We start from the raw sequence: 15,540 nt of genomic DNA, 5'->3' as shown, positions 1-15,540 counted from the left end.
AACTCACCATACAGTGCATTGCACATTTCCAAATATTTAATTCCAAATATTCCATTCCTGTATTATAACTGAGGTCAATCTAGTTTCCTATTTCCTGGAAATGAGATTGAGAAACGATTTTAAATTAATTGAACAATACCAATTTACTGTAAGTCTCTTAACCAAAGGACCTCCACATTGTCAGTGAGAACTGAAACATAATGAGTCCCTAGATGACAACTGCTTTACAACAGTCAAATTCTGCCCAATATACAGGATGTTCTGGCTATTAAGGGACAGTTGGCAACTCTAGGTTTAACATACTCTCACAGGCTGACATTTCGGTGCTGCAGGAATAATTTAATTATGACAGTGTGTTGTAAAATACTTAATATTATGAAAGTTAAACGGATTAAGAATTCTGTTTCATGTTGACTCTAAATAGTATTCCTAAACTTACAATCAGAGAAATTACAGTTGCTTGCCGCACTGTGCTTTAAAGTAATCAACTTTCAAAAAACAATCTTGGCTAATGACACTGAGCAGAGACATGTTTAATTCTTAATACAGACAGCAGTAATTACTAAGCCATCTAAACACAGCATTTCACAGTCATCAATAATTCAGCCAATCAATTTCACTGGCACTTGGATAGAAGCAGGCTTGGCCAAAGATTCAGGCTGATCTCTGGAGCACGACGCTCTCTCTCTCTCTCTCTCTCTCTCTCTCTCTCTCTCTCTCTCTCTCTCTCTCTCTCTCTCTCTTTATAGTGTCAAATAACAGCAGGATTCTGGCTGAATGACTTCAAAACAATGCAATGCCTTCTCCAAATCGCACAGAGGTCTTTTGGTGCCTTTGTTTTACACGTATCTTATCTTAATGAATCTAAACCTAAAATTAGCCACTGATTCATCATAAGACCTTTGATATTGGTACAATAATGTATCTTTACACTGCAAAAAATGATTTTCTAGACAAGTATTTTTGTCTTGTATTCCTGTCAAATTATCTAAACTTTCTTAAAACACGATTTATTTACTTGTCAAGCAAAATGGGATAAGATATTAAGTCTTGTTTTAAGATAAATCTAACTAAATTTAGTGAACTTTAGACTCAAAACAAGAAAAAAATCTGCCAATGGGATAAGCAAAATAAACTTGTTTTCCTTTTAAATTAAGTTTATTTTGCTTACCACATTGGCAGATTTTTTTCTTGTTTTGAGTCTAAAGTTCACTAAATTTAGTCAGGTTTATCTTAAAACAAGACTTAATATCTTATCCCATTTTGCTTGACAAGTAAATAAATCGTGTTTTAAGAAAGTTTAGATAATTTGACAGGAATACAAGACAAAAATACTTGTCAAGAAAATCATTTTTTGCAGTGTATGTTTTGTATTTGACTACAGGATAAGGCCCAGAATTTGCTCTCTAGGCTCTTAACCACCTTGTGAAATATTGGATGATTTTCACACAAATAGGATCCAAACTATAATATGGCCCCCAAAACATCTGAAAAATAGAACTTATTGCTAAGTAAAAAAAAAACAACAACAAATGTTCCCAGGGAACATACCAACTGGTGATCCTTGAATCCACGGCAAATCATTTTGGATAAAAGGGGCTGCCAAATGCAGAGATGTGAACGTAAAAGTCACCCCAAGAGGACATCCTTGAAACATCCATAAAACATTTTACATAATATTCTATGATAAGACACACTTTGTATTCACAATCCTTTTACATCGGCTGTCAGTTCCCCCTCTTCTGATCATAGCTGTCAAGTGATAAGCTTTCGTGCTTTGTGATTGCAATCTGTTCATCTGTCCTTTGCACACCTAGTTCTCGACCTGTTCTGATTCTGCTGCTGACCGTCTTCTGAGAGCCATGAGCATCGAGGTGGAAGAGCCTGTGGGCTTGAGCTTAATTTGCCTCGATGCTCGGCTGCATCATGATACAGTGCATGGCAGCAGGACCTGATTGAACTTATTTAAATGCTGTGGTGTCTTTGAAGAGGATAGATGGAAAGCTTTGTTGGGTGGCCCCAGTGGGGCTTCGTGTTGACAGTCTCTCAGGTCTCTGAGAGAGGGAGACCTTGCCGAGCGCCTCGGGCCCTGTTCAGCATCACTTTTCTTCTTTCTCTGATCAGCTCGCCTCTTGTCTAAGCTTTACCCTTGAAGTCTGTGGGTGCGTGCTGAAAGACAAACATGTGATGAGTGCTCACTTTCTGCGAGCTTCACATCAGAGTGCCAGCGTCTTTTTATTTGGTTTTAACTCAGTGTAATTGAGTAGTCAAGATAGTTCAGTTGAGAGTTTGTGCAGACAAGACTCTGCACAGACATCGATAAAAATAAGCTCTCTCCAGGTCTTGTAGGCACAAACATAGGCATCACACACTCTCAGATGCAAACATAAGCCTTAATTACAGCACGGTTCAAAGATCAGGTGATGTCTTTGGAACTTAATGACACTTGTGTGCAGCTCAGGCATGCAACGGGTCATTAGTTGATGCCTCTGCCATAATGAACAACACTTTCCACCCTTTAAACTCATTCACTGTCCAGACGAGATTTGCAAGTCTTTCCCCACTAAATGAAAGCCATTGGCTGGTCTGATAACCCCTCTCACTCTGACTCGGTCATCAGCTGCCCTGACCCTGAACTAGGACAGGTTAAAATCAGAAGATCAATAAATAGCAGACGAGTTGTGGTTTGATCTGGATGTCACAACAGAGTCATCAGAACGTGGACGTTATTGATGTTCAGATCAATCGTTCTCATTTACACTGAAAGTATCTATGCTTTCAGCACATCACGTGTTTCAATTCAAATCTCAAAGGATTTCATATAAACTGATAATTATGCAGTTTAAGGACTAATTAACCCCCAAATTAAAAAAAAAAAAAAATCATAATTTACTCACGTAATCTCAATCCCATTTGATATTCTTTCTTCAGTTGAACTCAACAGGAGCAAATAGGTAGAATTTTCATGCTGATATTTTCCATACAATGAAAGCGAATGGTGACGGACACTGTCAAGCTCCAAAAGTATATATTTTTTTGGTATTTAAAGTACCATAAAAGTAGTCAATATGACTAGTGCGTTATACTCCACATTTTCTGAAGCCATACAATAACTTTGTGTGAGGAACAGACCAAAGTTTATTTGATATATTGTATGCTGATATTCACTGTCATGATGAGTCATGCTAGGTTTGATGTCCATGATGCCAAATGCCACTAAATCAATCACAATGCACCACATTTGAATATGCAGAAGTGAAAATGAGATTTGAGTGAACTATTCCATCTAATTCTTCTAATCTAATCTAATCTAATCTAATCTAATCTAATCTAATCTAATCTAATCTAATTAGACATAAAATTCATTTATTTTACAATAAATAATCATAATAGTTTTCATGAAAATAGCATAGAGGCAAATTCACTTTACTGATAAGAATTGTATGTGCTATAGCAGTACTGTTTTAATTTATTTTCAATCAATCTCTTCTCAGATCTGGGATGTCTGGGAAATTGCCTTGGACTTAAGGCACCCTGGAGTGTAAAGGAATCCTAAACATAAAAAAGTAATTGTTACATTCAAATATCAGGCCTCTGTATGTAATATGTATCATTAATAGAGCCCAAACCTCATTAGGCAGAGAGAGATGTTGTCTCTCAGCAGTGAAGTGATGTCAGTGGCAATTAACTCCTGAAGGTTATGTGTACAATTACACCTGCCCACCAGGCGTTAAATGCTCATTTCTGTAAATGGTAGCACAATCCTCACACCACCTGCTGTACTTCACATAATAATCAGTGTTCCTTTCACAATACCTCTCCCCTTTTCATTTTCCTAATAGCCAGATTTAATTGCCTGCATATAGCTTCATATCCTCATTGCAACAGTTGTAAAAAATCCCAGTTATGCTATATTTGACCTCAAATGAATAGTTTAGCCATCAGTGAAGATTATGTTGTTATTTACTTACACTAATTTTGTTCCAAACCTGTATGACTTTCTTTCTTATGCAGAAAACAAAAGGAGATGTTTTAATGAATATCACAGACCTTATTTTCAATGATTCATTGAATAGTATCTCACTGAACTGTCCCTTTAAGTAATTATTCAAATCAAGTTTTATGATACTTTTTTTTTTTCATTTATTTTCTTTAGCTTGACACAGTGAACTGTTGTTATATGGAACAAAAAAATACAAAAAGATTTTTCAGAATTCTCATTTTGTGTTCCACATAAACCAATTGCATCACGTGGATCTGAAATGACCTGAAAATGATAAACAACATCATAATTAGTATTTTCCTACAGGTTAGTTTCAGAGTCATTTTAGAGCATGGTGACCTTTTAAGTTTAGCTATTCAGAAAATCTAATACTAATCCGTCTTTTCGCTTTGAGGATTGCCTTGATTGACAGCAATTGAAACTCGCTTGCTCTTTATTTCTTAAAAATGGGTGGCTGTTTCATGAGTTGTGGCTTGGTATTCCTTTTGAGGGAATTAGGGACTGGCAGTTGCATGGCATCTCTCTGTGCTAAGTTAATGCCATTGGGCAGTCTCTGTTTGATCTTTGTTCATCTTACTTTGAGGAGATGGAGAAGAGAGATATAGGTCCCATATGACTCCTGAAGAGAGGAAATGTGTGGGTGTTTTTTCTTCTCAAATGATGGTGCAAGACATTGCATGCCGATAATTAATTGGACATTGTTGGACAGCTCAGGTAATTACTCACAGAAAACTCAGACTAAGACATCTCTTACGGTTTGTCAGTTAGAACAGAAAAAACAAACCATATCCTCAAATATTCTTGCGCCAAGCCGAGCAATGCAGCTGAGGATTGGGCGGGGTTTGCAACCACATCATCTTGTCATTGGATGATACATGTGTCAATCAGGCATTGGAGCTCGGGCAGATCTCAGGGGAGGGTTTCCAAACGTTAGCTTTGAAAAGTTTTAAAAGAGACTGTGAACATCAATTTCTGACTTTGCTTTGTCGTGTTCGTAAGCTTTAGACTAGAAATTCAGGGATCTTTAGTTTTCTTCTAGATTTTAGATAAAAGTTTTTTATGCTTTGTGATGTTCTTTTCTAAAGCTGTCTTGGCTAGCTGCTTGGGATGCACTTTTCATATCCAGTAGATACAAAAACATACAGAACAGCCTCCTCAATGCTCCAGTAAGAGACTGAATTTTTAAGCTTATACATGAACATTTGCTTTGCCTTCCTCTGTGCTGTATATGAACAAAAACATTCTCGCAAGAACATCATCTTTAGGTTTGTGGATTGGACAGATTGTGGGACAGCTATTTTGCTTTCATTTGAACTATAAAGAGGTTATTACCGCTCTTTGATTTAGCAAGCCTTCAAGACATCTTGAGAACTGCATCTGTCCAATTAAAACAATTCTCCCTTTTATTTCCTTTGCATAATGCCTATTTTTCATGTCACGGTCACTGAATACAACACAAAAACTTGTGAGAAACATGAAGTAGTTTGAAGGCTTCTTATGTATAGTACTTAAAGACAGAAAAAAGAAACGGAGAGCGAGAGAGAGAGAGAGAGAGAGGAACACCGAAATACTGGCTTAATTGGACTCTATCTAGTGACAGTCCAATCCTGTGAAACTTTTAAAATGCTAAGCAGAGAATGCCTTCCACAAAGGGGCATGGTGAAATGGCAAAACTCAAAAGTTTTTGCCTATAGAGAAACATATCAAATTGGCATTTCTCTGAAAGCGTGAATAGAGATGTCCAATAATAATTCTGAGAATTCATTGTTAATCTAACTCCTGTGGATGTGCAGACATCAAATGGAGAATAGAGAGAGGTCTTATTATGACAACAAAAGAGTCTTTCATATTAAACACAGTGCCTAATGAGACTCCATGGGTAGGTATGGTCACATCCAAATTCTTTAGCCTCCATTGCTCTATTAGGAAATGAACCAGAGGGACCAGAAATGAATACGAAAGTTTTTCCCTGGTAAACACGATGTTCTCATCCTAAGACATGCCAGGCACCTTCTAATGAGATGTAGTGCATGATAAATGATACGAGGAAGTAATTAATTTAACGTTATGCATGAGTCGGCAAACAATTATTTTAAGCAACATATTTTTTGGATATTGCAGCTCATTTACTGGCATTTAAATGGATCTGGTGTCTTTGAAATTCAGGGTGTAGATTGAAGGAAATACATCAAATATAATTTAAACCTAGTGCACCATAAAACCACACATTAATGAGAGACAAGGTAACTGAACAGACAAGAAAAGCAGATGCTGTTTCGTGGTTGGTTGGAATCCAGTTTTTAATAATGAAATGAACCATAAAAAGCACATCAAATAAATTTCTCACTTTAGTTACAAAAATGGGTCATCGGAAAGGCCTTATCATTGCATTCACAAAAGGTTTCGAACAAAAAGAGGCCTAACAGATATGTATTTTTCCCATTAAAAAAATCCCCACCCAAAATATATAAACTTAACTGTATTACCAAGGTATATACAGGGCACACCATCCTTGCATCGGAATGGTTTTCAAGATAGATTGAGGTATACGACCGAACTACAACTGAAAAATAAAAACTAAAAACAATCAAATAACAAACAATTAAATTAAAGTGAATGAATGGCACGATTACTTAAATCAAGCACATTAGTGAAACGTTGCTTTGCATGTGCTGATGAATCTTCCTCTCATGTTTGCCGGGGTGTCCAGTGGGTGAACTGTGAGTAACCAGAACTTCAGGATGGTCAATATATATATACAAAGGACTTACATTACAATTAATAATAGGGAACTGTTTGAATGCTGTCTTTTATTTGCTTGATAACAAGTACACAGAATTCATCCACAAAATATAATTATATAATTTTTTATTTATTCAGTTCTATAACTTATAAATGTTTGTGAGGAATTTGAATTTAAGAGCCAGATCCAATTGTGATACACATGAAGTTTGGAAAGTGGATTTAGAAATAACAATAATGTACAAAATAATAATTACAGTTTTATCAAAATACATCCTCTCTCATAGCACCTCTTTTTTTGTAGTTTGAACAAGCACCATTGTTGTCGTCTTTTTTTTTTTTTTTTGTACTGCTAATCCGGATAAGAGGTCTTCCCTTCCTCTATCCAACTTGTGGACCTCCCAGGTTTACCGTTTGCCTTGGCTTGACGTTGTCCTTCACCTTTCATTCCATAACAAGTTTCATGTCACGTGATTCTTGCCCCACAAGGGCAACAAGTATTTTCCTGGGCAATACATACATACATACATGGCAAGACGTGTTCACAACCCCATTTTTTCTATTCAAAGCTTGCATGTGGCAGGAACGCGTGCGCTAACCCGTCCTACCCTGCCACGTTATTGTCTGTTTTGTTTTTTAGCCAAGGAAGCAGACTGGACCAACTTCAAATCCAAACTTCTGGTTGGGATCTCCAAAATCAGTGAACATCACATCGACGATTGGAACCTGATCGATTTTGGGAGTGTTTATCTCCAGAACAGTCTTTCCATAGCCTTTCCGCACCTGTAGGATGAGAAAAAGATCATCAGAACTCGTTTGAATATTTGGGTGATTTTTCAACTACAGGCACTTTCATGGCCCAGAGGTTGATTTTTATTAGAAACGTTGATACATGAACACTCCAAAAAAATAAAAATAAAATAAAAATGGTTTTGTCTTGTTTACCAGGAAAAATAGCTCTATTAAAATGGCGCCGATATCAGCTGAGTTTGTCATTGGGAGAAATGGCAACAGAACTGCATCTAGTAAGAAATCTCATTACGTTTTTACACGGAAACTTGTTTGAGTCTCTAGTTTCATCCGATAAGCCATTTATAAAATTTCATCGCTTTATTGCGAAAAGGCACACTGTTAAACACGAACACGTATGTGGACTAAAGGCTCATTTTCCTTAAAAATATTCTATATTCACTGTGCATTATCATTTTCAGAATCAATGGATACATTCAAAAGCTGGAAAATGTTGCTTTCAGAGGCTGTACATGGAGTTTGGATAAAAATAAGGTGCATTTCAAACTGTTCTGAGACCAGTGCAGACAAACAGCACACTGGAGGTTAAGTCATTCCCTAATTAGGGAGCAAGAGAACATCCTATAGCTTTCATATGCAGTTAAGTGCATTCACTCCTATAATCCAACCAAATGTTTCAGGCTGCATGATGTTTAGGCCACTCAACATGCTTGGAAGACATAGGACAATGATAATCAGTACATAGATTCAGAAGTTTCATGCAAAATTTTATTTTAACATAGTTGGCAGTGATTGGATGATGCTGGCCATTATTTTGAATCAGAATTATTTATGTTTGTAAACTTTCTATAGTTTGGTTTTAAGTAAAAATTCACAACTTAGCCCCACTGTCCACATGTGTGGACATAATTATTTTTGGGAAAAATATTTGATCAAAATGTTTTAATTATTTTTGCATTTTATTAGGTGCTACTAGTTACAAATCAAAAAGAGGATGGAAAATGCACACAGCAGTCACAATCAGGTCTCAGGAGGTGTCAATACCTCAATACATTTTGTTAGATTTCTCTGAAAACGAGGCTTAATATCTTTTTTGCTTTTGCTTTAGGTAAATTAATCTTGTTTTTAAACATGTTTAGATATTTCTACTGGAGCTCAAGACAAAAATACTAAGAACATTTTTTTTTGCAGTGAAGGTCACATTTCCAAATACTTTTAATATACAAAACGCATTGTTTTATCTTGACTTAGACTTTCATGTTAGTGTAAATAATTACCAAAGAGCCAAAAGAGACGATAGTGATGAAAGCATGCTTTAGATGAAATCTGAGATTTGTGATGTTGCCATTATAAAATGAACTGTTATAATTTAACTAAATGTTATAATTTCTGAAAGTCTACAAGGCCAAATATAACCATAGTTAAAAAACACCAATTTCTATTATTATTTTATTTGTATAGATCGTTTGATAGAGGTCTTACCGAACAGTTGTCTGACAGGGCCTTGATGAAGGGGTTGTTGTCATAAGACATCTCCTCATCGTTGGAGCCAAGGAAGCGTAGTGCCCTGTCATAGCTGTCTGTAGTGGCGTCGTGCCAGGCTACCGACTGGTGGCAGTTGTAGGTCAAGTTTTGCCTGGCAGAGGCTGTCAGTAGTTTGAGGAACGTCATCTGGACCATGTTTATTGAGTTGCCCTCTGCGTCCACGTACGAAAGCTTGGGGTAAAAATAAAAGGTGAGTTTTGAGATGCAGAGAAATGAAACAAATAATGTATGTAATGTAACGAATCAAACAAATAAGCCATCCAATAGGCCGTGCATTACAATGATTTTTAATTGAGCTTTTTCACACAAAGTTTTTCTGGTGTTATTTGTCCTTTTTGGAGTTTGACAGCCACTGGTCGCTATGAACTGTATAGAAGAGCTGCATAATGATTCTTCACAAACATCTATTTTTGTGTTTTACAGAGAAATACAATCATAGTATATGGGTTTGGAATGGCATGAGGGTGAGTAAATATCCGCTCCGTACAGGACTCGAACCGGTGCCTCCGGCATGGGAGGTGGGTGTCCTAACAAGGAGGCTAAAGGCTACAGGAGAGGTCAGGAGAGTGAGGTTTATACACATTACACAGCTATCTATCAGCTGGCTCCTGTTACACCTACATGACTTTAGTCTGCATCAAATATAAATGCGGTGTGTTTATACAATACATATGTGCAAGACTGTGGATGTGTTTTGTATGAATGTTCGTGGGTGTGTTGCTGATGGATCCCAGGCTGCAGTGACAGCATCTGTTAAAAGCCAAACTCTTATTGGTGTCTGTCCAATGGCTGAGTAAAGAAAAAAGGGAAAAGACGAAGCCGACCACTCAGCTCCTTTTAGTTTCGAAGGACAAGATGATGTTTTTCATAAAGGAGCGAAGAGAAGAAGATGAAAGACGGTCGAGAAAGTGCACTTACCATTTTGCCACGTTTAAATTCACTAAACCAGGAGCCAGGAGACTCTTTGGGCCATGAAGATATCCTCACCTATAGGACGGCAGAAAGAGACGTGAAAAACAGAATAACAAATGACCAGAATAGTGCATATAGTTTTAGATGAACAGCAAATTTACTTTAGCAAAAAATGATATAATGAAACCCTGCAATTTTGCACAGCATCTGGCCCAACAATTAAAATTAAATTAAACGGCTTCTCATTGAAAATACAAATTATTTTAATGTGATATTGAACTTTAGAGAGATGTTCACTGCAATTTGACCTGATTCGAATATTTTCATCTTTTTTCTTAATTTAATTTATATTTAAAATTATTTAAAATGTACTATAATCATACCAAAACTTATTTTGCATAAATAAATTAAAGCCTATTCTTAGTACAATTAAGATTTTTTGCATTGTGACAATCTCATTCTTATTAAGCGACAATAACACAAAAAATAATTATGTATTATTCAAATTGTAAAATATTCATACATCATTTACACAAAATAATATGTATTATACTGCCTTTAATTTATGCCGATTTTAATGAAAAAAATTTTTGTCCAGACAAGATGATTTTCATTAATCTATAACAGTAATAAAAAACTAGAGAGTCTCACCATTGAGAATTACAATTTCCTATTTCTGAGAACTGGGGAGGAAATGTGCTTCATTATCATAAAAATAATATCACAATGCAAAGAAATCTTAATGGTCCTAAAAAAGGCTTACTTTTCTTTATACAAAGTAGGGCTGCAACAACTAATCGATAAAACCGATTATTACGATAATGGAAATCATCGACAATACATTTTATTATCGATTAGTTGGATATAAGACGTGAGCATGGAGAAGCTCTGTCAGTGACATGAAAAATGTGTTGCATGATGAAACTTATTTGAAAATAACGGAGACAAACTGAAGTGGAAAAAAAATCCCCCCAAGATGCGCAGTGCACTAGAGCACTTTATAAACCCCTCAAAGAAGATCATAATAAGCATGCGGTATAATGTGGAGCGGTTGCTGCATCAGGTGTGTTGACCAGTAGCAAATTCTCAGGGCCAGCAAAGCCAAATAAATAAATATTTTTCATCATTTCATTCTCAATCACCTTTTTGCCAATGCATTTTTAATCGCTTTCCACTCTTAATTAATCTAAAAACAAATAGAGAAAAACTAAAAGTTTATCCAGTCAGTTTATTCCTTGATGCTTACAAGCAAAGCGTAACAACTGTTTCACAAATCACATGCCCAAAGCCAAGCTTGTTAGCCGAAGCAGCACATGAGTTTAAGCTCCACCCCTTCAGAATTTCCACAGAATCCCTCAACAGTGCAAATGAATGGGCAACTAAATTCAAATTGTCAGATTCATCAGCCAATCAGATTTATTTATTTGTTCTTGGTGGGTGTTATCTAGGGTAGGATATGTCCCGGTCGAGGCCTTCTAGCTGGCCTTGAGTGACGCAATCACGCTTTAATTGACGTAATTCACCATTGAGAAAGAGATCCTTATGGATTTACAAACCTGAGATGTTCTGCATGACTGTGTGATTGCTTAATTTATTAATCATGAAAGGAGGACTGAATTTCACTTCAAGTAAATTGGTAAGTGCTTATTGCATTGTTATAGCAACATCAGGAGTTGTAAATTAGGCTGCTGGAGCATTCAGTGTCGGATCAAGTTTTGAAAAGTAATGCTGCATTCCAACTCGGAAAGGCAGATTTTACAACTTCCTACAAGGAAAAGTGCACTGGAATGCATCTTGAAGTCAGAATTAATAACTTGTAGGCTTGTGCAGAAATTATCAAGGCAACGGGTGTATAAAACATTATAATCTCTTTTGATAATCGTACACCTGAAGCACAAATGCTAGCGCTGCAGCATTGTTTATCAGTTGGGTTGCTAGGAGACATCTCTAATGAGAGTCAAACCGCTGCTAATCTAACGGGGGCGCTGCAGTTCCGAATATCAGGGAATGGAATGCATTAATGGTCGAAGATATCAAATCAGAATATCCCACATCCAACTTGAATGGAACGCAGCATAACAGTGTACCCTGACAAAATGAAATTTATTGCAAGCAACATTTAAATTGCAAATATTATTATAGATTTTTCCAGGTATTATAGACTTATATTTGTAGATTCATATGAAAAATTATGATTTTTGGATGTCTGTTTGGGAGACGTTCATTGCACAAAACAGTCATGCTGCAGTTAAAATTAGGCTTGCTTGAGCATTAATTGTTGTTTCAAGTTTTGGCTTTCGGGCGTGGATGTATTTTAAAATGTAAATTGGTATTACTAGTTAGCTGCGACATAATGTATGATGCCCAAAGGCATAGGGAGTCTTATTCATTGTGAAACTGTGTTTTCTTAATGGCATGAATCACACTGAAGGCCTAGACTTTTAATGCACGGCCCACCACTAGTGTTGACTGAGTGCGTATGCGGTTTGACATGCTTAAGAGTTGTTTCTCTCCAGTACATGACTTACATTTTAATGCTATTTCCTGTTTTATAATGTATGCATGTTATGAATTCAAAATAAAGCTTGTATTTCTGCATATTTCTCAAAACTGTTTGTTTTCATAACAAGTGAGTCTCTGTTAAACTTCACAGAGCAAACTATCACGCACATCCGCATCAATCAAACCAATCACAATGGAGAAAGGTAGCGCAATCACTTTGATTAAACTGCAATATCATACCGTGCTTTCAGTTTCAATGTCATCAATTGTGCAGCTTTAAATAGATGTCACGCTGATGTCTCAGAGGTCAAAGTGTGCGGTTAAAAGTGTTTTAGATTGTTTCTCATCATGTGAGCGCATGTATACAGTGAGCACCGGGATGAGACTTTTCAGCATGAGATTGAATCTGCACTGCATTTACAGATGATTGTACTATATTAAACTGTATATAATGCTGCATATAATGTATAATAATGCTAAGGGTCCTGATATTTGATTGTCCAGATAATGCCAAATGTAATGCCTGATTTCACCAGTAAATTACTAACCTGGAAAACAATATTTTACTGGATAAACATACACATATTTTTGAAAAGAACAGTTTAGAAAAATGTAATCAGCGATAATACCATTTTAAAACACTTTAAATGTAAGTGATCAGCGACAGAGTACAAGTATAGGTGTCTAACATAATTATGATTATCATTTTACTCTTTAATGAACAGTACTTTTTGTTCTACAAAAGTTTTACAAGTAATGAAAGGAACTGTTTTGCATATGTACTGAAAGTAATAATAATAATATTAATAAATTCAAGCTTAACTTTTCATGATTCAGGCTTTGTTCAAAGTTTTGTGAAAGTATAGAATCATGAATTCAGACCCAAATCCTTACACCATTTATCATTTCTGTTTTTTAAATAAAAAAGGATATTTAAAAAAAATACAGGAAATAAAATATATCTTTTATCCGATTAATCGCCGGAATAATCAAAGATGAATAATTATCAAAATAATCATTAGTTGCAGCCCTAATACAAAGTATTATGTCCTACTTTTTTCTTTTGATTTTGGGGTGAAATATGACCCGTGCATGTTTTACACCTCCATTAGCCAACAATTACACTAAGAAAACTTTAAAACTTTAAAGTGACTGTAAACCCTTTGTATGTGTTGTCCTGTATGTGACAGAGGTGAGATTCTGTGGTCCTGTCTGACTGTTATTGGCTAGTTCTTCCATAGGGGGGTTTCATAATGCACTTACTCCATTTGACTTTTTATCTGGGAAGATGCATGTTTCGCCTCCTGCTGTGAAGTTGCAGTACACTTTGAAGGAGTCCCCGGAGCATCCTTGGTTGGGATCGATGTAGTATTCACCTGAGAAGAAAAAAACATTTTTGAAGATGCTCTAGAGGTCTTGAAAATCCACAGATATAAGACTCAGCAAATCAGGCATTACTACTGTCATTATGATAACATGTGAAGATATTCCCTCAGCTCTGTGTTCTGTCTGGATTTTTATTCATTTTGGCAGCTAAACAACATGTTTTGTAGACAGCAGCGATGGCGATACCTTGTGTAAATAAAACAGCAGCCTAATGCGACTGCGGTAAAAACCCACTCTGAAAGGTCAGCGTAAGTGCTGGCATTTTGTAAGCCATGATTTGGAAGGGAGAGGTTAGCTCCCGCTGGAGTCTGCAGAATGCTAAACATCTTCCCAATCAGCCTTCTACTGCTGCTATTATTTGAATTCTCCAGAGTGACAAGCTTGGAATTTTCCAAGCACTGCCAATATCCACAGAGAAACCAGAAAACCCTGTTTGTTTTTTAGATTTATCTGTTCTGGAAAGTGTTTTTTTTTTTTTAACTAAAACAAAAACAACTGAAAACATTGTAATTACATTATATACAAGTAAAACCTAAAATAATAATAATAATAATAAAACACTAAATAAATAAAAAATATTAAACATAAAAACCTAAATACTTAAACACAATAAAAAAATCATTAACTAACACAAAACCTGAATGAGTGGTTGCGAGCAAGCTTCTTTTATACCCGTATGTCTGGGGGAGTGGTATGCAAATTCCACTCGCCAATTCCAATTCACCTTTTCTCAAAGATCAGAGGTGTTTGGGGCTCCCAAGTGCGACCCCTTGTGTTACTACATCAACACAACGTATCGTTCCCAGAGGTTACAACAGTAACCAAGATGTTCATGTTAATCAGAGTTTGTCCTAACCAGACATGCCACGATAAGTAATAAGCAACAGGACATTTTTCTGATCGCTTAGTTTCTATTCATGTTGCATTGCTTGTGGTAGCCCCGTACACTGTGAAATCTCATTAGTCCAAAATCTCACTCCTTATTAATACACAATAAACATCAAATATTTTCTGCTTGGCTGTAATTGTGCCGCATTGCACAGTTGGACAGACAAATTGCTTGCCACAGGAATCTTATCGCATATGGCTCGTATCAAATGTGAACTAAACTAAAACAAAGGAAAAACAAAACTACAAAATGTAAAATAAAATCAAATAAATCTAAACTAGAATACAGTAGCCCTGGTTCTAGACTGTCTAAAACATAAACTAAATTAAAAAAAATTTTGACAATTAGTTTTGACAATTTTTGACAAGTCTGTCTTTATACATTACCCTCTGTTGTTAACTGGTTTTTACTATTATTTACACATTTTCTTATTATGTAAAAACACTGAGGCAATCAATCCATTTCATTATTGAATGTGTTAATGGACGCAGGGGCAGACTGGGAAGAGAAATCGGCCCTAGATTTTACATAGAAACTGGCCCAAAAGTTGTTGAGCGATGGAGGGATGTTGGGTGGTGGTGTCGGTGTCGGTGTCCTTTTCTGCATATCGCGGCCCCCTTTGGCACATATTGGCGGCATTTTGTGAAGGCTATACAATGCTTGAAATTGCCAAAAAACTGAAGATTTCATACAAAGGTGTACACTACAGTCTTCAAAGACAAAGGACAACTGGCTCTAACAAGGACAGAGAGATGTGGAGGATGCACAACTTAACAAGAGGATAAGTACATCAGGGTCTCTAGTTTGAGAA

General features: G+C 36.2%; 1 protein-coding gene across 1 annotated transcript in view; it reads right to left on the bottom strand.

The window, feature by feature from the left end:
* Positions 1 to 6,284: 6,284 nt before the first annotated feature.
* The window catches only part of col11a1a (collagen, type XI, alpha 1a), a 98,012-nt gene continuing 88,756 nt past the window's right edge, over positions 6,285 to 15,540 (bottom strand). Inside the window, 4 exon segments of the mRNA XM_052114183.1 lie at positions 6,285 to 7,528; positions 8,978 to 9,211; positions 9,959 to 10,027; positions 13,718 to 13,830. Of these exon segments, the coding sequence (XP_051970143.1) occupies positions 7,382 to 7,528; positions 8,978 to 9,211; positions 9,959 to 10,027; positions 13,718 to 13,830 (563 nt within the window). The 3' untranslated portion in view covers positions 6,285 to 7,381.

The sequence above is a fragment of the Xyrauchen texanus genome, chromosome 41, assembly GCF_025860055.1.
Source record: "Xyrauchen texanus isolate HMW12.3.18 chromosome 41, RBS_HiC_50CHRs, whole genome shotgun sequence".
NCBI classification, from domain to species: domain Eukaryota; kingdom Metazoa; phylum Chordata; class Actinopteri; order Cypriniformes; family Catostomidae; genus Xyrauchen; species Xyrauchen texanus.
Note: the sequence above shows the minus strand (reverse complement) of the source record. Positions and strands in the feature narration are given on the sequence as shown.